This window comes from Salvia splendens, chromosome 17, assembly GCF_004379255.2.
Source record: "Salvia splendens isolate huo1 chromosome 17, SspV2, whole genome shotgun sequence".
NCBI lineage: Eukaryota > Viridiplantae > Streptophyta > Magnoliopsida > Lamiales > Lamiaceae > Salvia > Salvia splendens.
The window spans coordinates 27,525,991-27,551,615 of NC_056048.1; the positions used below are offsets into that span (position 1 = coordinate 27,525,991).

Sequence of the window (25,625 nt, forward strand, 5' to 3'; positions counted from 1 at the left end):
GTTGTTTTGTGTGTTAACTGTAAAGAGAAAATAATATATTTATATTAATGTGAGAGGGAACTTTTTTCAAAAAGGAAATAGTATGACATCTTTTGTGGGATAAACTAAAAAAGAAAGTATGACGTCTATTATGGGACGGAGGAAGCATTACACAATAAAGGAACAGCAATTTGACAGAAATTAGTATTCAAGGACTAAAAATGCCATTGTTATAAAGTGTAAACTGCTACAAATTCAAAAGGATTCACATAATAAAATCATCCATTTAAATCATTGCTTCGATGATTTTAGAGCTTAAATGTTTCCATTTTTTTGGGTTATGTAAAGATTCATATTGTTGCTAGTGTTAATTAAATTATGGACTCATTACTCGAACAAGAAATAAATTGCAGCAAGCATAATATAGTTAATAAAGTGTTCACAAAAATAATACTACTACTATTTTCATTCCTCGTTTCATTGTTTAATTATTTTTCTCATAATTCAGCTTGCACTGACTGGACGTACATATCATGCAGACACACATTTTCTCTAAATCATACCCCAATCAATATATAGATTTGGTAACCATTCCTAATTCACATTATTTATTTAAATGCACTTATTTCATTAAAATCCACAAGAAATTAGAAAAGAAACCAAATACCTAATAAGATATTGATTAATTCAAACATAAAAAATATGTACAGTAACTTACCAAAACACATCAAATAATGATCTCCAAAATATAAACATGATGTAAAACACCAATTACCATAACTAATCAGCCAATATAATTTAGTTTTAAAAGAAAAAAAAATTAGAACCCCGATCTACAAAGAAAAACTATCCCATCCTCACCAAATCCGATCGCGACTATTTTTTATGGACAGAAGAAGTATTATTTTTCTGCGAAATCTCCGCGAGAGACTGCAGATTGCACTTCACAATGGTGTCGACGAACGCCCGCGTCTCCTCCTCCGTATTCCCCGGCGGCACGTCCACCACGTACGACTCCACCACCACCGTGCCGCCTCCGCCTCCGCCGGCGGCGGCGACGGTGGTGACGGATCGGTAGTTCCGGAGGCGGTGATCGCCTCCGACGACGCTGAACCCGATGACGTGGCGCTCGTCGTCGAGGATCTCGAGCCGCTCGGTGCTGGTCCCGGCCGGGAGGCCGGACACCACGGCCACCTCCCGGAGGGTGCCCACCGCGCGGCCGTCCCCGATGATGACGTGGCAGCTCTTGAGGAATTTCTTGTACTCGTGTGGCCGGTCGAAGCGGCGCACCACGGACCAGACGGCCTCGAGGGGCGCGTCGATGGCCTGCACCGCCGCGGAGCAGCACTGCTCGGGGGCCACCGCGTGGGTATGGTGGCGGAGCAGGTCCGCTGGGAGGGAGGCCCCCGCGGCCGCGGCGGGGCAGACCTGGGGCGGCGAGGGCGCCTTCGGCGCCCTCGACAACCTCTGGGGTAGGAAGCTCATGGGCTTGATTATTTGGAGAGAAGAGGGCATTTCCTTTTTTTATTTTGTGGGTTTGTGAAATTGAAGTGATGGGAGATAAGGAGTGATTTGAGGTGGTATATAAAATGGTGGATGGATATGAGAAGAGAGAGGGAGACAAGTTGTAGTAATAAAAATTGGGGGGTTTTATTCATGGGAGGTTTGTATGATGGGAGCAAGTGGGAAGGGCAAGTTGGTGCTTTTGTTGTGGAAAGTGGCCATAGGATTAGGCTGTAATAACGTGTGTGGAATGACGAGAATGCCCCTGGGGGTATAACTGCCGACGGCCGTACGGGGGGGCCGGATTCGGGTGGTGGGGGGATGGTATGGGAGGGAGCTCCACTGTAATACAGATGTTCTGACAACAGACAACCTAAGCTAGCAAGTAGCAGTAATCTCTGCACTTTTTTTTCTTTTTCTTTTTTGTAATCGAAATTTTATTCAAATATTCCTTCATCTCATGATATGGGGATTACTGATTAGATATGGCTAAAATATCTTTTTAACTTCATATTTTTGATGTGTGACGATTTACATATGAATCTTAGCATGTCTAAATAGGATCATTTGTGCCATCATTTTCAACCGGTTCGATACATGGTTATTTAGATACCATGTTCGATTTTACATGAATTATATACGGTCTTATGCATTTACTATATCTGATATGTGAGAACAAGACTGCTCATTGAGCATAATGAGATTTTATCTCAAAACTAATGAATGGTAGGAAGAATGAATTACTAGGTATTTAAATTAATCTCAATCTAAGCTTAGCAGCATACACTCCTTTGTCTTTTGGTTCATGATCGATTTTTGTTCAGATATACTATATTCTTTCCTTATGTGGATAAGCTACGTTTAAGTCTTTCATATTTGTTTAATATCTGAATATGATCGTACATATCATGTTACATTCGATGGATTTCGGTTCGAGAATGGGTCTACTAGGATACCATGTTAGTTTTTATTCGAGCTATTTACGATATCATTCATTGAGACGTATATATCAAAATACATGAAGGAAATAAATTCATATATGAGTATCTCACTCTCAACATATGACCATTTTTTATCATCCTAATGTAATAGCACTTCATAAAAACATACTGTAGTATTCTCTTATTTTCACATACCACCTCGAATAATAAGTCATTTATAATTAGACAAATAGAGAATTAATATACTCTTTTTCCTGTTGACTTCGATAGGGAATTTTCAGTAGCACTAGCGATCATTTTAAATCGTCCAATACTAACCCCAAAATGCTTAACTTTGTCCCATCGAGAAAGAATTACGCATAAAGCAAGAAACTCAAGAATTAAAGTAAAAGTCTTTGTTTTTGTTGTAATTAAAAGAAGGAGAATGGAAAAAGGTAGTTTGAAATGAGATGACGATGGGTTATTTTTATAATGGACTATGTTTTTTACTTCGTTAATCGTTTTTTCCACGTTGGCATTTCAACTTTACAAATAGCTTCCGATTTAACTTATTTAAACAAGAATTTGTGGAAATTAACAAGAATTGAAATTTAATACATTGTCATTCGAATTTTGTGATTAATGTACAATTATGTCAGATTTATAGCCCCCTAAAAATCATTAATTACTTATGTATAGTGAATATATAACCAATTCACCTACTTCTAATTATCTAGATTTAATTTTCTCATAATCGGTTATAACTTACTCCATAAGCCATGTGCATGCATTCTATATTATTTTGTAAATTTATTTTGGAACACACAAATTTGATGCACAATATATATACCACACATATTATGTGAGATTTTTTATCCAAATTTTCAAGTCGAGTAAAATATATACACAAAAATCATAGACAAAACATCAAACTTGTAATGACATTGGATATTTTTTTAATAAAGTATTATATATACAATTTAAAAGGCATTTAATTAGTCCTTTTCTTAATTCTTATATATGGATATGTATTTTTTCTCTTCACAGGACGTCGGCGATGGTGTCTTTTGTCTTCCTTTTTTTCTTCAAAATTAAATGTTACTTTAATAATAAGAAAAAGTAGTTGTTGCTTTAATTTAATTCTTCTCAACGATGCTATTAAGAAGTTAATCATTATTTAATCAAGTGGTATATATATACTGAAATTATAACATCAACTATGTCAATTTTTTAGACCTCACCATTGGTACTATCTGTGGTCGCTATTGTTGTTTTGGAATAAATTAATTCAAATATATTTCGTAGATTTTTTCTTTTCTTCTACATATTTAACATAAGTTTAAATAACCCAATTTGGCAATTACTATGAGCACTTTCTCTCTTGTCTATTCCCACCAACTTTGATCAACTTGTAATCTTTAATAAATTCGTAGTCACGCTTTACAAGCTGTTTGCGTTTTGTCTAAAGATCTTTCTTCAACTTGATAGTCTTCTTATATTCAAACCCTACGGTTTGTTTGGTGGTAAAACTACCTTTGGTCTTAAAAAAATTTAGGCACATTTTCAAATAAAGAAGATATTCATAATAAAAATAATATAATTCTATTGTGTTATGAATTTTATTAAATTTTCCTGCATGGTGTCGTCATGATTATATTTTCCTTTTTGTTTATAATTGGGTTTAACGATGGAATAATATAATACCATGCTAACATTATTTTTTTTAATGTATACTTGTAATCGATAATTGATTATATAGATAAACACAGTATTAATATATATTAATACAAGTGGTTAAATATTGATTCAAATGGCCTCAACTATGTGTATAAAACTGAGGCGGCATCTCTCTTTTTTAATTAGATAAATATTTTTCTGCAAATCAAACTAAAAAGGTGATTAGAGAAAAACAAGAAACCCTAAGCTAATTTAATTTTAAATATTTAGGTAAATATCGCTCATTGTCCCAACGTTGGCCACGACAATAGATCAACATAAGTAAAATTGTGGATAATACGATTTTTAATGCTTAATTGGTAAAGTATGATATGAAAAAAATAGGTCAAATATGAGAGAGAGAGAGAGAGAGAGAGAAGTAGCGAGAAAGTTTTTACAAAAATAAAATTAAATAAGACTAATTTTGGTGAACATAGCTAAGTGGAAAGAGAGACTATCTTCGTGAACGAAGAGTATTAATCCATATTAGACTAAAATTGTATTTAACCCATAGATGGAATTCTAAAGTTGTCCTTCTACGTATAAAATAACGTTTCGAAAATGAGTTCACGTCATTTTAAGGATAGTTTGAAATCTAACAAAAAGTAAGTAATTTAAAATTATTCACCCAATCATCTTCCCAAATTCAATCCAATAAAACCAAAAACATACGACAAAAAACAGCAATTGGATTATGCAAAATACAAATATTAATTTAACAAACTATATTAAGCAATAGTCTAGAGAGAGGTTAGCTTTATGCTAACACATGCATGACCAGCTTGAGAAATTAATTAGTAGTGTACCAAATTGGGCAAGTTGTGCGATAATATCTCTACAATCTGGTCTTATTCAAGCTTGATACATACAATACTACCATTTAATGACAAAACTCATCACTAATTTTTAAAAATTTGGATTACAATCTTGAAGTCCATACATATAATTTAATCAAGCCCATGTATATATATATATATATATATATATATATATTAATTATTAATTTCGTAAACCCGTGTACCGTACATTGTATGTAGCAAAGGATGCATTTCCCTTTATGCATATAAAATACATAGCAATAATGTGATTATATAAAATATTTTTATAATATAGAGCGTATGTACCAACTAGTTTATCTTCTTGCTAGAAAGATTGACTCATAAAGAGACAACATGTAGTTAAAAATTTGAGAAAATCAATGGATCTAGTTGCTTTATTGGTGATGGACATCATGTTCTTGATCAAGTTGCACCTTGTTATTAATTTCAACTCCATTTGATAAGAGTTTGAGAGACGTTTCAAATTGTTAGGCATGAAAATGTCAAATACATGATGCACAACCATCCGTGGTCAAGTTGGGGCACTAAGGGTCGAAGAAGGGAAATCACCTATTCTTGAAACTAGCGTTTCTTAAGAGGAAAGAATCGGGTAAAATGGATTATGTGTAGGTCGGTATATCAATACTGATTCGATCTGAGCTCTCTAATTATACTTGGATGTACATGTGGAAATTTAGGAACTTTTTCGCAATTATCCTACGTTGAAAATATCTGATCACCTACATGTATTATATTGTTGGCAACTTCGTTTTTTTATATAAATAGACGACATTGCTTAACTCATCGACTGACGTCCACGTATGAATTTTCGGTTGTCATACTATATACAATTTCACAAAAAGAAATCGATGTGGAACAATTGCGAATAAATCCAATCCCCCTGGTTTTCTGATGAATTTTTAAAGTTGTGGGACAAATCTAAATTTGACCAAATTTCATTATTTTTCTAACAGTTTGTTTAATATAGATTAATGTATAGTTTATTTTGATGTATTGACCAATTCTAAATTTATTTGATCAATTAATAACTCAAACCCTAAATTATTTTTTTATGATCTATAGCACAACACAAGATAAACCCTATCTTATAGTTTGTTTAGTATTATTTGTATAAAATTTTTATATCGTTACAATATTTCATATCAAGAAGTTCATGTCTCTTAACAGATTTATCTAGGACTGATATAAGGTGACGTAGCTATTTAATAAAAATAAAAATAAAAATATAGAAACTTAATGACACAAATTTCAAACAGTATTTAATCATAACTTATTTATATTCATCTCGAATTCAGCTGCAAAAAAGAGAAGCATTTTACAAAGGAGAAAGTCATCCACTAGCTTATTCATATTCCTTAATCCCTTATGTATGCAATGACGTTTGCTTTGCCAAAAATGAAGAGTTAAAAATGTAAAAAAATATTTGATCATTCTTTTCATAGAATAAGTTGTGGGATAATTTTGTACTTTCACTTGGATTTCTAGAAATATTGTACGGATTTAGATTCATATTTGCTACTCATTGATCCTCCCTTAAATATCTTAGCATTTTACAATTTCAAAATATTAAATATTAAATATCTTATTTTATTTTTTCTATATTTAGGTCCGCATTTGATTATAGTAATAATATATAAAAAAGAAGACCCATACTTAATATATAAAATCATTATATTCACATTAAAATTAATTGCATTAAAAAAATGGATAATTCACAACTCATGGGATCTAAGTTAATGTGTTGGATTTAATCCAGCAAAGAGATATATCTGCCATAAAATTTCGGTAATCGAAAAATTTAAAATATATGTCTATTCATTTTCATTATATTGAACCGTTCTTACTATATAAGCACAGTGACACAGTGAATTAATTTGAATTATAATGACAAAGATTTTTGGATTGTTGTAGACTTATTTGATAGTGAAGCTTAACTTAATTTATAAAAACGTGCCCAGAACTTTTTAGTCATACTTGCCAAGTCTTTTTAACAAATTAAAACTTTCCATTGCTCCCAAAGTAAAAAAGATAAAAAAATATAAAGAAATAGTGGAAAAAACAAATTAAAATATCTATCAAAAAATGGTAATCTAGAATTTGTCAAGATGATTATGAACTACTAACAAGTAGTGGAAGATGGAAAAATTAAATTTTCACTCTCGATTTATACGAAGCACTTATTTATTCTTTCAACTAAAAATTAGCTCCAATTATTTCTGTCGACAATCATCACTCACCAAAACAACTTAAGCCATACATATAAGAGGGTGAATTGATAATATCTAATTACTAGTACTATGTATGGAGGATATTTATTTTATTATTTGTGGAAAATTCAATTAATACTGGAAATATCACTTCAGTCTGGCAAATTAGCCTGACTAAGGGGAAAATAAATTAAAATATTTGAATAGAATTATTAATATATGAACTAAGTTTGTGAGCTTATTATGCTATATATGAACTAGTTTGTGAGCACTATTTTCATTTAGTTCACATGTAATGTTATTTATTTTATATTATAGTATATTATTTGGATATTAACACCTTCAATTATTATTTACGTCATTAATTTGACAAGTTACTTTTAATTAAAGATCGATTAAAACTTCAAATAAACAAATAAAATAATAAGTTGAAATTTAATTTTATAACTTATAAAATTAATAGTGTCAATAGCAATTTTTAAAGTATTAATATTAAACTAAATATATAAAATAAAATAAATAACGTTAGAACAAAACACAAATTTAACTAAAGTGCTTAAAGAAAGAAACTTGAAAGATCAAAATTTACTAGAGAATGATAATGCCCTCAATCAATTATTCATTCATCCTGTCTTCAATCACATAATCTCATATTTTCTTAATGTTTTATTATTATTCATCTCTTTGTCCAGAAAATGGACAAACACATGAACTTCTTCATGAAAACAGGATAAAATTAAGGATCATAATATACATTAGTCACAGTCTAAACATGATGATATAGCATTCATCACATTTTCTTGAGGATACCTTTCCCTTTAATGACATTGGAAGCTTTCTCATTTTTCATGATCCGGTGGAACAGCGTCGCGCGGTCCTCTTCGACGATCTCCCGGAGCAGCTCGTCCTCGATCTTGGGCGCCTGCCAGTGAGACGGGTCCTCGACGTGTTCATCGCTGAAAATCATATCCGAAACCCACTCCTTCCAAGTAGTCCTGCTGTGCTTCTCCTCCTCTAGTGTGCCGCTGGCCAGCAGCTGATACACGTAGACAACTTTGTTCTGGCCGGGCCGGAATGCTCGGGCAATCGCCTGCTTGCTCTTGGAGGGATTCCACTCGGAGTCGAGCAAGATGACGCGCGAGGCAGCGGTCAAGCTGATGCCTTCAGCACAAGCTGTGATGGAGGCGAGCATGACTTTTGATGGGCCCCCTGGCTCCTCGAACTTGTCCATGACTCGCCCTCTCTCGAAGAGCTCGATGTCTCCTTGAAGCACGAGGACTTCTCGCCCTTTGCGCCAGCCGTAGAACCTCTCGAATATCTGCAGGAAAAGATTGATTGGGGCGATGTTGTGGCAGAATATCAGCAGCTTCTCTTTCCTGAGCAGGCATCTCGGCACAAGGTTCATAACGAATCTAACTTTGGAGCCCGACCTCATGTCGAACTTGAATTTCTCGAGATCCTCCAGTTCCTCCTGGGTGAAGTACTGGCCAGAGCAAGCTGTCGTCCGGATCAACCAAGGATGGATAGCACCGAGGGTGATCAGAAGCTCGAGCTCGAGAGGGAATCCCTTGTACACAGGCCTCTGGTTCTGAAGTTTCAACAGAACCTCTTGTTGAAGGGTCGTCGACTTCATCAGCAACGTGTAGCATTGCAGGCCGGGGAGCTCATCCGAGCTGCCTCCCTCATACGCATCTATGAACTTAGTAGTCAGCTTCCTCAATGTCTTCAGCGCTTGCTCCCTTTCTCCGTCTTTGTTGGAGTCTATTTTCTTCGAGATTTTATCGATGAGAAGCTTCCGCCCCCTATTTTCCAGCGAAAACTGCGTTAGTCTCTCTTTATTTCTCTTCTCATACTTGGGATCCAGCTCCTTCAGCACCTCGTTCACGAAGCTCGGCCTTGCTAAGAGAAGTGTGTTGAAATATTCACCGAAATTGTTCTGAAATAATGTCCCCGAGAGCAGAACCCTAAGTCTCGTATTAACCTTCATCAGAGCCTTTCTGAGCCTGGACTTCGTGCTCCTCGGATTGTGCCCTTCATCGAGGATCATGATTCCAGGGCACTGCTTGAGTAGTTGAGCCATGTATTTCCTGTGTGCGTAGGGCGAATCTTCCCGTGTCAGAGTGAGGAACGAGGTGTACCCCATGAGCAGGATGCTGGGATGTGAAAGCCATTGTTGCATCTTCTCAAGGCAGTCAAGAACGTGCATGACGTCTTGGTTGCGAGGAAGGCCCGGTGCGAGCTTCATTCTCTGCTTCAAGACCTCACCTTTATATGTTTGACCACCATGGATTTGGTATACAGGTATCGGCACCTTCCACTTGATTATCTCTTTGTACCATGTGTACAACGTCGTTTTTGGAGCTAGGACTAATGGCCTCGACCCGGGAAACAGCTTCAGGTAACTCACAAGAAACGCGATGATGAGCAAAGTCTTCCCTGCTCCAGGAGTGTGGGAGATGACACAGCCACCTCGTCTGTTCTTTTTCTTCTCCATTCGTGTTGGGATCAATGATCCAGCAATGTTCCGCCAAAGAAATTCGAAGGCCCTAGTTTGGTGGCTCCGTAGCTTATCTTTGAGTTCTGGGATCAGCGCCCACACGTTGTTTTCCCCGTTTCCTATTGTAGGTGCAGTCGAGAGAGCAGGAATGCAGAGCTGCTCGAGATCTTTATTTTCGCTCTTTTTGTATTCTGCATCCACATCGTCTCCGGTTCTTGGCTCCTTCACTGGGGTGCAGTGTGCTGTTGGAGTCTATAGAACAAAAAAGAAATAGAGGATAAATATTCATTTGTTCACTAAAAATTAAAGATTGAAATACCAAATAAAAACCCAACTCACAAATGGTGGCAAAATATCCTTTATTTCGGTCTCCACTGATCCACACAATTGGCAAACCATTCCGACTTCCTCATTGAGTCGATAATCATGTGCACACCTATTATTCGCTCCGATCCAGCTAGAGTTTTGCATTTCATCAGAGGGTTTGACATGAGACTCCTGTGGAATGTTCCAAAGAGACAAAGTCGATAATTAAATCATTTTGTAACTCAACCATATTAAGCATGAAAATTTCAAAATTCATGAAGATTCAAAAGTTATACCTCATTGTTGTCAAAAAGGTACCATGATGCCAAAGCAACTTCCATTTCATTCCACAACATATCGATCTCCGATATTCCTTCCTCATTGTTCACTCCTTCATCATTGTTCACAGAAGGTTTCTCGTCCGGATCCTTCTCATTCGAGGATATCTTCGACTGGTGCTCGTTCCACTGCTCAACCACCGGCGGCTGCACGGGCTCATTTTTTAGAGTGGCATCAATATTGCTCATACATCTTCTGATCAATTCTCGGCATAGTTGTGCCGTTACAGATCCCTTCCTGAAACTCCTCACGTCGTAGATGCTCTCTCGAACATAAAAGCAATCCCTCTTCAAACTATTCGTATGGCTGCTCACTCTTTGGTATTTTCGACGAGTGGCTTTTAAACCCTTCCTTCCTCCACTCTCAACATCCATGAAGTCCAATGTTTTCCTTTTTTGTGTGGACTGAAATCCATTCATATAGAAATATTTTGAAACCATTTCTCCGATATCTTTCTGATTCTCCTCAGGGACCTTGAAATTCATGAAATTTTTATCGAGGCCATTGTCTGCAGAACCGTCTGTAGGAACGATAGAACGCTCTTCTAATCGAGCTGCTTTGAGAGCAGCTAATGCCCGTTCAAACTTAGACATGCCTGATTTCTTACTGCTCTTACATTTAGGCGCGTCTGAATCCACATCATTTCCAGCGCCATCTTTGGACTTTCTTTTACTAGAGCTACTGCCGTTTTCATCCGAACGGCGTTGCTGAAATTCATTGTCGTCCTGAACTGAGAGAGCCCTTTGATACTCATCATACTCTTCTTCTTCTTCCTCTGATGAGCTCTCATCGTACTCCTTCATATATGTCTTGCTCTCTCCTAAACGAGTCACCTCAACCTCATAATCTGGAAGGTTATCGCAGCCCAAGTAACGATCTGGCTGTGCATTTCGACGTGTTGATCTCCGCAGTTCAGTGGGATCGTACGGACACAAGATCCCGAGCTCACATCCTTTGGAACCTTCCTCCTTGGTGGTTGGATCAACTTGCATAACCAAAGGGGTCAAAACTTCATTTTCCACCTTGAAACTCAAACAATACGAATGATTCGAAGAATCCGTTTGACCTCTGTCGGGATTGTATTCTGTAACCTCGTAGACAATATGATTATTAATTGATCTCACATCAAAAGCCGTTTGCTTCAGAATAGATGCAACAATGAGCCATGAGAGATCGGTGCAGAACATCCCGCTAAACAGCTTGGACTTTTGAACTGAAAAACAGTTCTCAGAGGATCCCCAACGGTAGTAATTGCTTTCTAATGGCTTCAGTTCGAGCTTTTGAAGTAGAGAAATCTGGTCGATCTTCAGCATGGTTGTTGCTTTACAAAGCTTTTTGTTCAACAGATAAAGATCGGGGCCTTGGTCGAGGTAGAAACTGATATTGAACTCACAATTACATGACGCGCCATCATGTTTTCTCTCGATGGATCTTATCTTCGCATCAACCCAGACCTAAACCACATCAACACCGGTTGATATAATCAATCAAAGACAAATGCGGGTCTAGTATGTAGTGTCGAAAATTATAGCTAAAAATGACAGGGCACTTCAAATTATGCAAAATGTGAAGAGAAATGTGACACTAGAGGCAAACTTCAGCACATCCAAGGAATATTCGTCAAAACTTACAGGCTCATCGCTCGTCTCATCGTCTGAATCTTCAGGATTGTGAAATGTAGAGAATACACAAACATCAACTCCTTGCCTTAAGAAGGATATACAGTCAGAGACAGTAGCTCTTTTTGACCTTACACGGAGATGCGACATTGGAAGATCCTCGTCAATGACCACTCCTTTTTTGACAATGTGTGACGAGATAGCCCCACCATTAATCTTGACGCGCTCCACAGGTTGCCATGAGCCATTCCAAAAGGCCTCAAATGCTACGAATTGGTAAAGTATGAAGCAAAAGCTAGAAGTCAATAAATATTTTCGATAACCAATTCATATTAAAGAAGATATACAAAAAGGTTAGAAACGGCTTTTACTAAATCATGGAGGAAAATGAAATTGATGTGAGTGAAGCATGTAAGTGACCATGTTCAAGACAACGAACAACGAACATTATAAACTGGCTTTCAACTTACGATATGGATCAAATGGATGGTTGCTCTGATGTATCTGCACCCTCTTCATGATTCCTTATAGAATGGGATGAATCCTTTTGCTAAAGAGAAATAAAGCACATCAAACTCAAACTCTGTTCAAGTCATTTTATAGAACATTTCAGTAGTTGCCAATCCAATTCTAAACTGTAAAAATATAATAATAAATGAAAATCCATCCTTGGAAAACCTCTACACAACATTTCCCAGAAAATTAAAAGTAGGAAAGACAACAAGTGAGATTTTCAAGGCATGAATTCATAAGGGGTTGGGAAAAACACACTTGTTTACTCAAAAATAGGCATTGGCTTTTTATAGAGTGATCTGACATGTGAGATCTGCTTCACCAAATATAAAATCTCTTTTTAATACAAAACCACAAAAAAAAATCACCAGAAACCTGCCATTATTTCTTTAATTCTGCAACATAGATTCACTCTGTAACCAAACAACACAATTAAATTTGCCAAAACAATCCCTCATTCCTCAATTTACACATAAAAAATATACCTCAGCCCTTCTTCTTCACTCACAAACCTGACAAAATCGCAATAAAAAAAACACAAATCACCGCATTGGAAAGGAAATCCACACACTGAAAACATCACTCACAGAAAAAGCAGAGGCAAAATTACCAAACTAAGAAATAACGACTCAGTCGCAATTCATCACCATCCAATCATTCACCAACCACTGCGAAAAGAGCCGAATCACAAAAATCAGCAAATAATTTCCACTTCGATCACACACACAAAAGAGGAAAATCGAAATTCACATACCTGAGGCTCAGATTCAGGCTAGAAAATGAGGCTTGTAGCTGGAAATCGCAATAAATAAGTGTGTGATGATGAATACAGCAGTGAATTGAATAGGAGAGAGAGAAAGGGGGAAATTGTTGGAGTTTGTGAAAAATGTCTGGCTTTTTCTGCATGGAACCGGAAAAAGAGGCAGTAAAGGGCGTTGGGAATCGAGCGGCAGAGGAGTGAGATTCGGTTGATCGGACGGCTGGAGATGGCCTCGCTCAGAAAGAGAGCAATGAGGGGTCCATTTTTCGATTGACTCTTTTGGTCTGTGAAAGAATCTATTGAATCGTCGTTAGTTTCAATTATTTTAGCTTTCATTGCTTTTATTTTCACTTTCAAGTAGACTCTATCACTGAAAGCATGAGGGTGAAGTCGAGCCGGTCCGATTGGTTGAACCATTTCAATCGTATGAGTTGTCGATGCAGTACGACGACACCGACAACTCGAAGGCCTAAATAACTTTGATTATAGTTGACTGATGTTTGTCGGTGCAGTACGACAACACCGACAATTCGAAGATCCAAATAACTTTGATTATAGTTGATTGATTTTGACGGTGCAGTACGACGCGATACATCGAACACCTAAATAATTATGATTATAGTAGATGTGAAAACGAAGGGTGATTATTCGGATTTCGATTATGTAATCTGCAAATAGGATTTTTAGAAGAAATAATTTGAAAGTCCAAATTTGTATAACCATGTCTCGTGAAGAAATCAAGAAAATTCAATTAAATAGAGTTTACAAATGTTAAATCATTAACTGAAATTTTTTAGTACTCCTACTACTTATGATAAATACAATTTGGATTTTCTTTAGTTTTAAATACAATTTGAAAAACATTAACTCATATTGCAATCTAAAATTAATAATGATTTTGAATTCATATTTCTGTTTACCTCTCAGATCAGTTATTTCAATTTAAAGCAGGTCAAAAATCTGAATTTTGAAGAAAAATAACATTAAATTTGTATTTAAATACGAGATCATTTATGAATCGAATTACTCTCTCTGTCCCCGATTAATTGTCACTCTTTGACCGGGCACGAATTTTAAGAAATGTAGGTAGGTAAGGGATGCAGCTGACGTTGAGGGAACTAACCGGCTAACTGCTACCTAGGGGTGGGTCGATACGATATATCGTATCGAAAACGTTGTATCGTATATCGTATCGAAAATATCGATATGAAAGAATTTCATATCGTTATCGTATCGAAAGTTTCGATATATCGAATTTCGATATATCGAATTTCGATATATCGAACTTTCGATATGGAGGATATCTATATCGTTATCGTATCGATATTTCGATATATCGTACCGAAATTCGATATATCGAAAATATCGATATATATCGTATATTCGATATATATCGTATATTCGATATAAACGATATATCGTACCGAAATTCGATATATCGTATCGAAATTCGATATATCGAAAATATCGATATATATCGTATATTCGATATATATCGTATATTCGATATAAAACGATATATCGAAAATATCGATATATATCGTATATTCGATATAAAACGATATATCGCGATATAAGGAAATTCATATCGTTATCGTATCGAAAACTTACGATACGGTATCGTTTCGTATCGAAAATTACGATATATCGAAAATCTGATAATTTTTCGATATTTTTCAATACGATACGAGCGATATATCATTTTTTCGATATTTTTCCCCAGCCCTACTGCTACCATAGAAATTGGTGTATAATTAATAGAATTCGCCACTTTTGTTATACCTCTCTTGAAATTAATTTAGATTTATAAGTAACAAATCAACATTCGATTTTTTAACCTTAAACGCTTACTTTGTTTGAGAAATAAAATCTCATGTTGTCTTTTTAAATGTCCATTATTATACTCCTTTTTTTAATTTTTACTGTATTTGATATAGATGTCTTATATTTCACAAATTTATATCAATCAGATTTTTTTGTAAAATATATATAAAAAAGTGATATTTATATTCCATTAACCTTTTGTATTAACAAAGTATTTCTTAAAATTCACATAAAATCAAAATGAGACTTTATTTCGTGGACAAGATAATTGGTTAATTTCTATTAGAATATTTTCAACTTATTAATTTTACATAGTATTTTTCTTATCTTGTAGTACCATTTAATAATACTATATACCATCAAATTTTCGCAAAAACGGTAAAATTATCACATGATGAAGTGGAAGACTTCGCCTATTATTTTTCTCCAAGTAATATTTTAAAAAATAATCATATAAAATGATTGATTAATTAATATATAAGAAACATGAGATGGAATTACAACTATTGCTATATATTAGGGATAAAATTGATAAATTATAAAATTAGAATAGAATTGATAAATTTCAAAATTTAAAATTCCTATATATCATAAATTGTTAATCATTAACCCAATTAAAAATATACGCTCTTTGAGCTTGACAAAATAATTATATAAACGGCTAAAATTAGAAACAACTTTTTTTGAACACCACATAATAACTAACGTACAAATATAATAGTAGTATTCTCTTAGTTTCATTTCTTCCTAAATTACCAACTCTTGACAAATTACAAATTATTAGTACCTCTTTAAACATTTTTCAGAATAGTGTATAAATGCAAGTGAAGCCCACAAAAAAAACATCTAACTGTATAAGGAGATCCAAACCACATCCACAAAACTTAGTCAGACAACAAACAATGAGGCAGAGCACACACTGATACCCGATTTTAACCAGACTCACGGTTCGACCCGAAGCTGGATCCGTGACTAAACTATTACCGTGCTCTCGACTCCACAGGCCGGTAACAGTTCAATCCTAAAACCGGATCCATCAATTCACAGTTCCAAACCAAAAACTGGTCTCATCCTTCAAGGCCGATTACGGTTTAACTGTTTGCCAAATCAAAACCGGCGGTTTCTAAACCGTGAACATCACTACGACAGTCTATCACCACAATATCAATAAGACTCAACAAGAAGTGATCTTGCCAAATGGCAACTTTTCTACTCAAAACACAAGTCACACACATATAATAGTATAAAGTTTCATTATAGCAAACAGAATGTACAGAACAAAATCTCTAAACCTACTTCACTCAAGAGTCTCAGCAGCTGCTCCCTCACATTCAAAACTTTTGGAGAAACAGCTTATTGTTATCAACCAAACCCTCACAAGAAGAAAACAAAAAACTAAATTGTTAGTATGAAATGGATACACAAACTTGCTGAGGGTAAAAGCAAGCTGGGGCCAAAAAAGTTTTCTGTTTATATACTGGGAAACACCCACACAACTCAAAGGTCCAGCCTTTAAAGAACACAATGTATATATCTTTTCTTTTCAAGACCATCTGCTTTAAACGCTTCACATGGCCAAATCCGAATCCAAATCTAACAATAGATCAGTCAACAAGAGATCATAGTCCTCCTGCCTCCCAGTCTTCAGGAAGTCGAGACCGTAATCACCCCCCGAACCCGCCTGCTGCTCGTGGTGTATAGGACCATCCATCTGACCTTCATTCGCACCATACCCCGCCTGGCCTCCGTACAATCCTGAAGAGCTGTACTGACCGTTATCGAGACAAGAGAGCAGCTCTTCCACGTCAAACATCTCATCGAATGAGAATTCCTCGGCATTAGGTGGTCTATCAGCCGCACTACCAAAAGAAGCCTCGGATTCTTGCTTAACCTCCTCCTTCGCGTCCTCCTCCCTTCCCGGGGCAACTTCCATCACTTCCTCCTTAATTGCACTCATAGGGGTGCTAGCATCATTCAATCTACTAGCGTCGGTCTTCACATTAGGTAATTCAACCTTCTGCAAAACCCCATTGCAACAGACCTCGGATACGCTAGAGTTTGTGGATTCAGACGACGAAACAGTCGTCCCTGAAGCCGACGAACTATAGCCCGGAAAGTTAAGCCGAGCACAGGGTCCATACATTGCCTTGGCCGCCTCATCGTAAGCATGTGCAGCTTCCACCGCTGTGCCAAAGGTACCTAGCCATAACCTGCTCCCCCGGTGGGGCTCGCGGATCTCGGCCACCCATTTACCCCATGTCCTCTGCCTAACCCCTCTGTAATTGGACAAACTATTATCAGGGCCACCTTTCCCTTTCATACACCCCTTCTTCGATCCCTTGGCGGGAGCCTTAAGCGCGGGTTTATCATCATCGAGTTTGGTGTTGTATTCCTTCCACTTCTCAAGTACCTCTGTTACACTCTTAGTTCCGCCCTTGCGGCTTCCTGATTTCCTCTTTCTATTGAAGTCAAGGGGCTGGGATGTCACATTCACTTCCTGATTTAACAAGGCCATGCCTCCGTTCCTGTAGAATAACAAGAAACTTAGTTAGATCACAAATTCAAAGAAGCCAGCACAAGTAGAAAACAAAATCGGTATCCACAACCACGTATTAAAGTAAACTAAACAGTGCAGGCACGAACCAAAACCTTTAAAAAGTTAGGTAATTGCATATTTGGAAGACTATTAGGAGTAATTTCTAGGAAAGCCCCAAATTGTTTTTCTTCCTCCCCCAGTATAACCAAAAGTAAAACCTAATTAAATAAGGATAAAAAGATCCATCCACATCCGAACCAAAAATATACAAATAAATAAGGAAAGAGACAGAGAAAAAGAAAAAAAATGAATAATTGACTAAAATAAGCCGAGATGAACAAGAACACCAGGCGTTGATTTCAAATCACAAACTCAGAATCAGAAAACAGAGCAAAGACAAATTTTATAAGTATCACTCGACAACAACACAAATCAAATATATGATTCACAAGCAAATCTCTTCAAATGCCAAAAAAAATTAACTACAAACAAAATCCCCAAATCGGAGACCAATTCAACGTACCTCTGAACAATATCTCCCGAAAATGGAAACAATTCCACAGTCTCCACCACGATTTCTTCTAAAAATCCTCTTTTTTCAGTAGCTTCTCCCGAGCTGATGCCGATTAAGTGCACAAATTGATTCAGCAGATCGATTTCAGTGTTCAATTTTGTGAGAGCTTGTGATCTTTCAGTTTTCAGTGAGCCAAGAAGAAAAAATCTCCGTGTCAGAACAGCAGGCTGCGTATTTATAGCATTCTCTAGATATTTCCGCGTGAATAAAATATTCTTAATATCGATATTATTTTATTGTGGTTCACGGATGACGTGGTGGACCGGACACCGCGTATCGAGACACGTGTCACGTGAAGGTTCCCGAAGTCCCGAACCACATTTTGGTGTACATTTTTTCTTTCTTTTTGTTTATTTAGAACTTTTTTATGCAGAGAGGGTTTGTGGTTGGCTGTTGCGACGCGTACTGTAGTTGCTTGAGAGCTAAGCAATCGATTGGCCACAGCTTAATCCCATCTGTTTTTTTTTTGTTATTGCTTTTTGGCCTCGAAGTGGTGGTAAATTTCAGTTTTACCACTGGCTTTACATTTTTTTTGTTTTTTTATTGAATAATGCTATGCGGTCACATTATGGCCAGCCATAAATTAATTAAATAACAAAAAAATTGATTTTTTTTCAAATTTTTAGTTTAATACTACTTGATTTTACTTTTATATCATCTTCATTATATGTTGCTCAACATGTTAGTGTTGCTCTTTCGTAGTTTTTGCTCAACTTATTACTACTGTCATTTCTTGATTGTTGCTCAACGTATACACTAATTCGTGATATTAATGTGTTTTACGTAATGGAATTCAAAGATAAGTATCAACTCACAAGTCCATTCACACACATATAAGTTTATATCGGTAATTCTAATTTTTTTATACATGTAAATGGATTAAATTAACTCTTTATGGCCGGCCACATTATGGCCATTTAGCATCACTCTTTTTTATTACTGTAGATTGAATAAAAATCTTGTTTTGGTAATAATATGCAGTATTTTTGGTTATTTTGAAATCAAAATTTTTATGGTAATAATGTGTGCGAATACATCGAATGAATAAAATAACTATATTTGTAGCGGAAATTAATTGCAATAAAAATTATGTTATATTATTTGAATTTAGCCATGAATATGATTGATTCAATAAGTGAGATGAACCAAGCATAGATCTCCACTATTTATAATTGAAATCATTTAAAATATTTGCAATTTTTTTTAAATATCTCTCTTACTATCTTGATGTCATTCATGCTACTGTAGTTTTTAATCCCAGAAACTAGTTTTTTATATTCTTTCAAATATAACCATTTTCTTGATTCAAATTATTTTAGTTTAATAAAATAATACTAATATGTAATATTTGCAAAGATAATACTATGTGAGACTTTAAAAGGAGCAAAATAAATTCATGAAACATATTTTTTGAAAACATTGCATTCTTATAAAATATTTTGAGAAAAGAAAATAGCCTATCTTATGTGATTAGTAAAACAATCTCGCTTAAGAATTTTGTTTACTTTTTTGCTCGGAGAATTATGGGGTTTGAAAGAAGTGTACTTTGAGAATTAAATTATATTTTCCATAAATATTCATTGGGAAATAAAAGATAAAACGTTGATGTATATCAAGAAAACATATTTCTTTCTTGTTAAATTAGTGGAATAAATGCACTCTACCTTCCCATATTTATAGTAATATGTTTATTATTGTTGTTAATTTATAATTTTTTATTTTATTTTACTTCAATTATAATTAATTACGATATCACATATTTCACTAACATCTTATTATAAAGTTAAGTATACAAATTTGCATGCATTCCACCCACATTTTTAGCAACATTTCTTAAAATTGTGTCTATACTAAACGAGATAATTTATCATGGAATATAAAAATAGAGTATTGTATTATATAATTATTATGCTCATTTCTTCTAATTCTAAATTAGACATTTTACTTTTTGAGATGTCCAACTCTAAACTATATACTCTGTATTTGTTAAAATAGAAATATCATTCTTTCTATTTTTTCAGTCTTTTTATTTTAGTTTTTTTCACTTAATCATAAAATAATACTATTACATAAAATTTCATGCAAACAAAAATGCTTACTTAGAATAGGATATCAAGGGTATTTCACATTTTAATTTTGATTTATTTATTTCACTTTTTCTCTATAGTTTTCAGAGATATAAACCATAAAATATGTGTAATGGTAGGCGAATTCTGCAAAACAGAAACGGGATAGAGTGGAAGTTGAGAGTGAGATCTAGAGACATCAAGAAAGCGGCGGAATGACATCAAGCCTATATGGATAGCGTGGGACCCACATCACAGACATGGCACTCGGACACAAGTTGTGGACGACTGCATGCGCGCCACGTGTCAGCGTCCCATACATGCAAAGCAAGCTGGTGACGTCACCACTTACGATTCTAGCGGAAGTCGCGAAATCCGACTCTCTTTTTTTGTCTCAAAAAGCGTAAGGTGCTGACGTGACGACTTTGCAAGAAAGGAACACAGATTTGTGGTTTTGCTCCTTCAGTCATTCCAAGCAACTTCCGCTTCCTTCGTTGAAGAGAGAATTCATTTATTCGTTACTATTACTATTGTTATTAAATTGAGCAAGTATTTCACTCTATTAATAGTGTTATAAGTGTAAAATAGTGATGGATTATAGTTATCTCAGAGTCCTAATTAAGTAGAGTCATTTTTTTTACTAAAAACAAAACATCCATTCACTCTTACTTTATTTCATCATCTATTTTACTCTTTCTTTATCTCTCCTACTTTTTTCTTTTTTCTATTTTATTTTACTTTCATTTAATCTATTCAAACACATTTCTTAATCTTCATGCCCAAAAGTTAGGTATGAACTTAGTTGGGAGGGGGAGAGTACTCCATAAATGAGTATATAAATTATTTATTTATTAAAGGCGATTGTTACGAAATAATGTATGATTTAGATGATTGTACTAAAATGATAAAATGTAATTAATTATTATGAATGGACTATTAAATAATTATTGCATTGGTGGGCTATATTTGATTTATTTTTATGTTTGGACTTTTGTTATTCATTATGGAAGCAGCCTTAGCCTTCAAGTATTTGAAGGGAGCCTTAGCCTTCAAGTGCTACTAGTACTTAAATTATGTTCCTTCCTAGAAAGTGTGAACTTAAACAATTTATTTATATCCTATTAAAATCTGGTTGCTCAAAATGAATCACTGTATATACTCTACACATGAATCGAATTCGCAAATTTTGACAAATGAATCAATATATATTATATGAGTCGAATTCGCAAATGTGTCAACTTTAAATAAGGATAATTGGTGTATATATTTTGAAAGTTTAGATAAACTCTGTTTTTGTACATAAGCTTTTACATATGGATTTAAATTATGGAATTATTGATTTGTTATAGTTATACAGGTAGTCAAGATCATGATGCTAATATCATTTAATGATTAATTTATACATATTATTGGATAAAACGACATTACGCAGTGAAACAATGTCCTATTATATTAAATCAGATCTCTATTTGTTAAATTAAGATTAAGTAAAATAAATAATAAAATGGAGGAAGAATAATCATTTGTGAAACGTTCATTTCCTTGTCTATAATATGATGCTAGTGCAAAATGCAAATCATAATAGGTTAATGTTAGCACTAAAATCTTAATTGGTCATAAAATCAAAATAAATCAACAATTAATTATTTACATATATATTTTATATTTTAATTTAATAAGACTAATTAGACTGAAAAAATAGTATTATAAATTTGCAGTTGATTTAATTAATTATGATACTTTTTGAGCTCTTGAACCACCAACGCAAGTATGAATTGAAAATCAATTAAATAAAATGAGTGTTGCGTTTCATTGAATAATAAAAAAATGAATAATATTGACGTTTCCACGTAAATAAGGCTTAATGTAATTGCAATTTTCCAAAGTCATTTATGAATTATTTTATGTAATTGGTCGCAAAATTATTGGGTTAATATTTAATTATATTTGGACTCAAAATATATTTCAAGAGCCCAAGCCAATGTTTAATTACTCTATGATTCAAAGCTTAGCTAATTCATCCTTACAGTAATGAAACAGTAGAAAATCGCTTTCCAATAATCAAATTGAACGAGAAGGTGCGACCGTATCCTGATTCCTCAACTGGCAATTTGATTTACTAGTATTTAATTTGGGAAGAAGATTTTTTCATGTTTCAACGAAAGCGATAGATGATTCTCGAAGTTTCTTAGTGTTTGACTTGTTCAAGCCAATACTGGTGTGCCGCCCGCTGTTGAATCACTAAAGTAATTGATTCAGCTTATGTTTCTTGTTTTCATTATTTCCCCCAATTTATGACCTAATTTCGTGCTTGCGTAGCTTAGTCAAACAAAATTGAATGCAATTTCATTTCGTCATCTAATTGATATGCATTTTCTGAAATGTGAAATGGTTCTTAGCTAATCACTATTTTTTCCAGAATTTGTAACTGTTGCTGCATTTGCTAGATCATGTTTAGAGAAGAGGCAAGATGAATCTTGCAATGGAATATAATTATTGAATATCTGGGGAAAAAAGAACATATTTTGAAATGTAATTAAAAACAGTACAGCTATATATTGCCTAAGAACATGAGCTGATTAAGCTGAAAGGAACAAAAATAGTAGAGATTTGCCTCAAATGTGGGGGGAAACAAACAACAATGGAACTCAATATGCTGCATCTTGAAAAATACTGTTTTCCCTTCTTGCAGGGCTCAAGAATCTACTGTAGAAATTATTGCAGGTTAACTAACAAGCAGGGAGATCTGCCGGAGCCGCCTCGAGCGTTTCCAGCTCGCCAATGCCGTTCTCTACTAGGAACGCCGTTGCTAGGCCCCAGCCGATGTGGACGTCCAAGTGACAATGCAGCAGCCACACCCCTGTTTTCAGGTCAATTTTTGATAAGTTAGTATCTCATTGTGACTAATTCGTGTTAGTTAGTTAGTTAGTTAGTTAGTTAGTTAGAAGTTTAGTCGAATCGAACCTGGATTATCTGCTACGAATCTGATCACGGTCCATCCACCGACAGGGAGACTAGCTGTGTTTCGTAGGGGAGGGTCTACGAGATTGAACTTGCTTGTGTCTCTGCTTGGGTTGAAATTTCCGAAGCCTTCAGCAACTATGTAGAAATCGTAGCCGTGGAGATGGATAGGGTGGTTCTCGGAAGTGAAGATGTTTGTTCCTTGAAGAACTACCTGTACTGTTTCCCCGTATCTCAGCTTGTAGAGTTTGGTCCCGGGAACAGGTTGCCAGAGTGAGCGGCTGACATTCCCGGTGTAATCAAATGTGATGGGAGGGTTTGCAGGGAAATCGGTTGTGAAGACGCCTTGTATCCGTTGCTGATGCGCTTGAAGCAGGGAGTAAGAGGATGGCAGCACGAACGATACATTGTTCATGCTGGCAGTGAATCGAGTCCCATTCGGACCCTGACAGGTGCTATTGCTGGCGCCGGGGGGGCAGTTTTTGAGCCCTAGTCCAGCGGTGAAGAAGAGATTATGATCGATTTTAGTTGGCACTTGGACTTTTCTTGGGCTTCGGAAGCTGGTTGTGAAGGCGGTGGCGGTGGCGGTGTCGTTGAAAGCCGGCATTGTTGGCATGACCGGCTTGATGGTGGAGCCTTTCGCTGGGCAGGGGGCGGATTTGTATTCAAGGATGGCTGTTGTTGTGGTGTTGTCGAATGGTGCGCCCTGAGCACTTGCGTACGCTCGTGCTGCAATGTAGTATCGTGCGGGTGCCTGGTTAGCGGTGATTAGGACGTCGGTGGTCTGGCCTGGCCCTAGCATGAGGACTGAGGTGGTGAAGGGCTTAACGTAGGAGGCATCGGCTCCAACCACCGTGAGCTTGTGATTGGCGACTTTGAAGAAGAGTTGCTGATTGAGTGCTGAATTGACAACTCGGAGAAGATTTGTCTCACCAGAGTCAACTGGAACAATTAGTGTATCTGCATCCGATGGAACGAATGTGTCGTGTGAAGAAATTTACTATTTGTAAGGCATCGGAAACAGAAGCAAGATTTGTAAGGCATCGGAAACAGAAGCAAGATTTGTAAACCAACCTTTGCTAGAGCAATTGTACAGGTCTCCAGGCTGGCCATTGATTGTGTAAGCATCGGAAACGTTGGGAGCAGCTCCTGTCCTCGTGGCTTGTCTCACAACAGCGATCGGATCAGCGTTCCACCATTCACCTAACCAACATTGACATCAGTCACAAATTGAGGTATTTTAAAGACTCTGGTTTTGTTGGTTGCTAATTGAACTGCACATTACCGAGCAGAAGGGCAGTTTCGTGCTTTGGCTTCTGGAAGGGATATGACTCTCCTGCTCTCGGGTGAATGATCAAAGCTCCATACACCGTAGCTCTGAGCCACGAACTGTGAGCGTGCCACCAAAGAGTACCTTCTTGTCCTTGGATGGTGAATCGGTAAGTGTAACTCCCTCCTGGTCTTATCGGGCATTGAGTCACGAATTCCGGCCCATCAGCCCATCCAGTCCTAATCTGCCTGACACCGTGCCTACAATATAAAACGAGTCGGATCATTTTCATTACACATTTTAGATTATTTCTAACTTCGTGCATGCAAATATTAGTCAATTACCAGTGAATGGTAACGTTGTACTTAGCTCTGTTGACAACGTTAACCACTAGAGTATCGCCATTGTTCACTTCCAGCGTAGGCCCCGGGAACATCCCGTTCACAGTGATGGCGTTCTGAGTCTTGCACAGCCTCTTCACTGGGGTTGCTTGCACCTGTTTCGCAAATAACATAAACTTCACGAACAAATGTAGAGGAAAACACAGTAGTTAGGACGGCTAGAAACATACGACAAAATCATGGTAGTGAACTTTGGCATTCGTTTCCAGCACATTGCCGGTAGAGAGAAACAGGAAAGCCAGTAAGACGAAACAGAAGCTGCTGTTTTTAACTCGTTCCATCTTCCTGTGGTATCGTCGATGGATGGTTGAAGAGACGGTTAGGATGAGCATTCGGGTTGTTTGTGAGAGAGTGGGAATTGCTTATATATACAGAGGAATGGAAGAGAGAGGGTGGTTCTGAGGTAGGCAGATTAGGTTAAGATAGTAAGATTAGGGGCTATACGTAGTTCAACTTTGTTTAGTAGTTGCAACCACTGGTTGATCAAGAATAAAGAAATCTTCACTTATGCTTAATTTACAAGACTTGTTCTTGAGGTGGGAGGTTAATTAATTATATTACGACTATTATTTCTCATTTTCTTTGATAAAACATTCTCATTGGAATCTTCCTTTGTGTGTGTGGTGATATTTGATACTTTGCTCATGCCCATCTTTCCCACCCAACTATTGGAAGTTGTCAACACAACATGCTCACACACACACACACACATAAAAAGTTCAAGATATATATTTTGAGTGTGTGTATGAATTAATTTGTGTGTAATTTTAATGAAAAGAATTAGTGTATTGATGC

General features: G+C 36.0%; 4 protein-coding genes across 5 annotated transcripts; all 4 read right to left on the reverse strand.

Moving 5' to 3' along the window:
* Positions 1-643: 643 nt before the first annotated feature.
* Positions 644-1,622, reverse strand: LOC121774739 (abscisic acid receptor PYL4-like). The gene has a single exon (XM_042171616.1). It carries the CDS (start codon positions 1,492-1,494, stop codon positions 856-858), a length of 639 nt encoding a protein of 212 aa, XP_042027550.1. The 5' UTR covers positions 1,495-1,622; the 3' UTR covers positions 644-855.
* A 6,126-nt stretch (positions 1,623-7,748) lies between these two features.
* Positions 7,749-13,426, reverse strand: LOC121774795 (SNF2 domain-containing protein CLASSY 1-like). Of its 2 annotated transcripts, none has more exons than XM_042171651.1 (8): positions 13,193-13,426; positions 13,049-13,106; positions 12,924-12,950; positions 12,396-12,508; positions 11,938-12,191; positions 10,264-11,760; positions 10,001-10,159; positions 7,749-9,913 (listed from the first exon to the last, which is right to left on the reverse strand). In XM_042171651.1, the coding sequence occupies exons 4-8, from the start codon at positions 12,442-12,444 to the stop codon at positions 7,955-7,957; spliced, it is 3,918 nt and encodes a 1,305-aa protein (XP_042027585.1). In that variant the 5' UTR covers positions 12,445-12,508; positions 12,924-12,950; positions 13,049-13,106; positions 13,193-13,426; the 3' UTR covers positions 7,749-7,954. The 2 variants fall into 2 exon arrangements, with proteins under 2 accessions (XP_042027585.1, XP_042027584.1); XM_042171650.1 differs by having other exon boundaries at positions 12,396-12,475; positions 13,193-13,425.
* Positions 13,427-16,252: 2,826 nt separating this feature from the next.
* LOC121775288 (dehydration-responsive element-binding protein 2A-like) lies at positions 16,253-18,282 on the reverse strand. The gene is made up of 2 exons (XM_042172344.1): positions 18,082-18,282; positions 16,253-17,547 (listed from the first exon to the last, which is right to left on the reverse strand). Exon 2 carries the CDS (start codon positions 17,535-17,537, stop codon positions 16,590-16,592), a length of 948 nt encoding a protein of 315 aa, XP_042028278.1. The 5' UTR covers positions 17,538-17,547; positions 18,082-18,282; the 3' UTR covers positions 16,253-16,589.
* A 4,387-nt stretch (positions 18,283-22,669) lies between these two features.
* LOC121775108 (laccase-12-like) lies at positions 22,670-25,225 on the reverse strand. Its single transcript, XM_042172081.1, has 6 exons — positions 25,001-25,225; positions 24,774-24,925; positions 24,445-24,689; positions 24,234-24,362; positions 23,163-24,119; positions 22,670-23,058 (listed from the first exon to the last, which is right to left on the reverse strand). The coding sequence occupies exons 1-6, from the start codon at positions 25,160-25,162 to the stop codon at positions 22,928-22,930; spliced, it is 1,776 nt and encodes a 591-aa protein (XP_042028015.1). The 5' UTR covers positions 25,163-25,225; the 3' UTR covers positions 22,670-22,927.
* Positions 25,226-25,625: the final 400 nt, after the last annotated feature.

Excerpts from the sequence above, each read along its gene's own strand:
- LOC121774795 (XM_042171651.1), bottom strand. The coding sequence starts at position 12,444 with ATGAAGAGGGTGCAGATACATCAGAGCAACCATCCATTTGATCCATAT. Across the intron at positions 12,192-12,395 it reads CCATCCATTTGATCCATATC|CATTTGAGGCCTTTTGGAAT; the intron begins GTAAGTTGAAAG and ends ACCAATTCGTAG. Across the intron at positions 11,761-11,937 it reads ATGAGACGAGCGATGAGCCT|GTCTGGGTTGATGCGAAGAT; the intron begins GTAAGTTTTGAC and ends GATGTGGTTTAG.
- LOC121774739 (XM_042171616.1), bottom strand. The coding sequence starts at position 1,494 with ATGCCCTCTTCTCTCCAAATAATCAAGCCCATGAGCTTCCTACCCCAG.
- LOC121775108 (XM_042172081.1), bottom strand. The coding sequence starts at position 25,162 with ATGCTCATCCTAACCGTCTCTTCAACCATCCATCGACGATACCACAGG. Across the intron at positions 24,690-24,773 it reads TACAACGTTACCATTCACTG|GCACGGTGTCAGGCAGATTA; the intron begins GTAATTGACTAA and ends TTTATATTGTAG. Across the intron at positions 23,059-23,162 it reads ATTCGTAGCAGATAATCCAG|GGGTGTGGCTGCTGCATTGT; the intron begins GTTCGATTCGAC and ends ACCTGAAAACAG.
- LOC121775288 (XM_042172344.1), bottom strand. The coding sequence starts at position 17,537 with ATGGCCTTGTTAAATCAGGAAGTGAATGTGACATCCCAGCCCCTTGAC.